Here is a 2,615-nt window from a genome sequence, read left to right as displayed (position 1 = left end):
GAGAGCCCCGAGCCGGCCCCGGGGCAAAGAGGGGTGTGGACAGGGTTCCCCCAGATCAGTACCCCCCTGGGCTAGTAGTATGATCAGGAAAGGGTTAATGAGAGCCAAGAGGGATACCTGGTGCCATGGCTGGAGACCTGGTGGGGGCAGACGGACCAGGGGCTGCTCCCCCCAGTTCTTACCTCCCCTCCCCACAAGTCCCACTGGGATCTAGCACCCCAGGGAATTGGAGCCTCCAGCCCCTAGGGGGTTGCATGAGAAGGGAGAGGGTGCTGAGCGGGAGGAAAGAGTCCAGCTCTGAGCCAGGGGGACTGACCTGGGGGTGGGGGTGGGCATGGCTGACACTGGAAAATGGGATTTTGCACTGGTTTTTTTGTTTTTTTGTTTTTCCTTTAAAATAAAAATGAAAAGCTCCGAAGTGGGTGTCTGATTTGTGTTGCTGCCCTGGACTCGTGGCTGGGGTCCAACCACCTTCTCTTGGTCTGGAGGACCTGCAAGATCAGCATCCCCACATGACCTGGGCAAGAGATTCCTGTGTGTAGTCTCGGCATCTCCATCAGGGAGAGGAGAAAGTAGTGGCAGGGGCATGCTGTGTTCACCATGCCAACCTCCCCAGCACCCTCCCCTTGCACCCATGTCCCCTCACCACCACCCTGCCTCTGCAACCTGCCCTGAGGAGATTGTGGGACCTTTCAGACTGGGGAACAGGGACCCAGGCCCACACTCTGAATCACCAAGACCCACACAAATAGGACAGAAATTCAGGGGAGAAAGGCCAGGGAGAGCCACAGATTCCACGCTGGTCCAGGAAGTCTTCCTGGAGGAGGAAGATTTCAGGACAGCTGCTTTCAAACAGAGATTCTTAGCGGGCTGCTCTGGTGGAGGAAAAGTAAGAAAATAGGGCCACGGGAAGGGACCAGATACTGTCATTCTTACTTGTCATTGTTGATGCCATTTACCAAGTGGTGGTTAATGTGCCTGAAATTAAACTGAGTTCTATGCTTCTTAAAGTATTTATTCAGAGCTTGCTGTGAGGTCAGCCGTGGGTTTGCTGTGAGAGTTGTATGAGATAATATATGTCAGGTGCCCACTTGGCCCAGTGCCTGGCACAAGGTAAACACCCCATAAATGTCAACTGTAATTAATACTATGCTCATTAATAGGACCTACAAAGCAGGTGTGGTTTTCCTTGTTTTATAGGGAAGGACGCAGGCGCAGAGAGGGTGTGGGGTTTGCCCAAGGATACCAGCCTGGGAGAGATCTTGGAAATGTTCTCCTGAGCATCTCAGTGAACTGGGCCCCAGCCCATCCGTCCCTTCCCCAGTAGTGCCCCCAACAGACCCTCCAGTTCAAAGCTGATCCATCCTCAGAGGGTGAATCATTCATTCATTCACCTTAGAGGTGAATTTGAGATCCAACTCAAATTCACCTTCTCTAGCAAAGTTCCCATGAGCATTCTGCTCCACACCCCCTCCAGAGGCCCATAGTGGGCACAGCGTATACAACAGGAGCCAGAGGACCTGGACTCCAGTCCTGGTTCTGTCACTCACTCGCTGTGTGTCTCCAGGGGACCTGCCTCTCTTTGAATCTGTTTCCTCATCAGTAAACTCAGGGAGCATGACCAGTGACCCCTAAGGCCCTGAAGCATCCTCCTACACACCTGCCACCCACTGCCCACCAGCAGGACCCAGAAAGCAAGAAAGCAAGTCAAAGAACTCCCAGAGGGGAGAGGAGACCTCAGAGGAGGCAGAGAAGGAGGAAGAAATGAGTACCCCAAGGACCTGCAGACTGTCACCAAGAAATGGCCAACAGCGAGGACAGCAGACAGTGGAAAGCCTGATAAAGACTCCCTGTGTGTCCTGGTTGTCAGACCTGCAAACCTGGGAAATGTATACCCCAGGGGTATCCCAAAGTCCTGAGGCTGGAGCTGCTGCTGGGACAAGGGTTTGGGGAAACCAACCAGCCAGCTGCTGGATGAGCAGAAATTGGCTGAGTTTCCAGCAGGGGCACAGTTTCCAGTGGTCCCCTGAGGCTGCAAAGGGCGTCTCACCCTTGATTCTTCCATCACACCATCCTGAGGACCTACTATGCACCGGTGACACAGTGAGGGGCAAAGCTGCCTCCTAGGCATCCACAACCCAGAGGACAAGACAGAGATGGGAGCACTCACTAGGTCTAGCACTGTTCTAGCACTTTCTATGAGTGACCGCAGAGATAACTGGGTTCCGTTCCAGGCCACCACAATAAAGCAAATATCACAGTAAACCAAGTCACAAATTTGGGTTCCCAGTGCACAGGCTATATATTGTCACCCTGCTTATTTAACTTATATGCAGAGTGCATCATGAGAAATTCCAGGGCTGGATGAAGCCCAAGCTGGAATCAAGATTGCCGTGAGAAATATCAATAACCTCAGATACACAGATGACACCACCCTTGTGCCAGAAAGCGAAGAGGAACTGAAGAGCCTCTTGATGAAAGTGAAAGAGGAGAGTGAAAAAGCTGGCTTAAAACTCAACATTCAAAAAACTGAGATCATGGCATCCAGTCCCATCACTTCATGGCAAATAGATGGGGAAACAACAGAAACAGTGACAGACTTTCTTTTCTTGGGC

General features: G+C 52.1%; 1 protein-coding gene across 1 annotated transcript in view; it reads left to right on the top strand.

The window, feature by feature from the left end:
- Positions 1–1,978, top strand: part of TMEM63B (transmembrane protein 63B) — a 28,257-nt gene extending 26,279 nt beyond the window's left edge. Inside the window, exon 22 of the mRNA XM_010863232.1 lies at positions 1,901–1,978. Within this exon, the coding sequence (XP_010861534.1) occupies positions 1,901–1,978 (78 nt within the window). The remainder of the gene's footprint in view (positions 1–1,900) is intronic.
- The last annotated feature ends 637 nt before the right edge of the window (positions 1,979–2,615 follow it).

This window comes from Bison bison, unplaced genomic scaffold (assembly GCF_000754665.1).
Source record: "Bison bison bison isolate TAMUID 2011002044 unplaced genomic scaffold, Bison_UMD1.0 scf7180017864487, whole genome shotgun sequence".
Taxonomy (NCBI): Eukaryota; Metazoa; Chordata; class Mammalia; order Artiodactyla; family Bovidae; genus Bison; species Bison bison.
The sequence above is the reverse complement of the archived record's forward strand: the minus strand, read 5'-3'. Positions and strand labels throughout refer to the sequence as shown.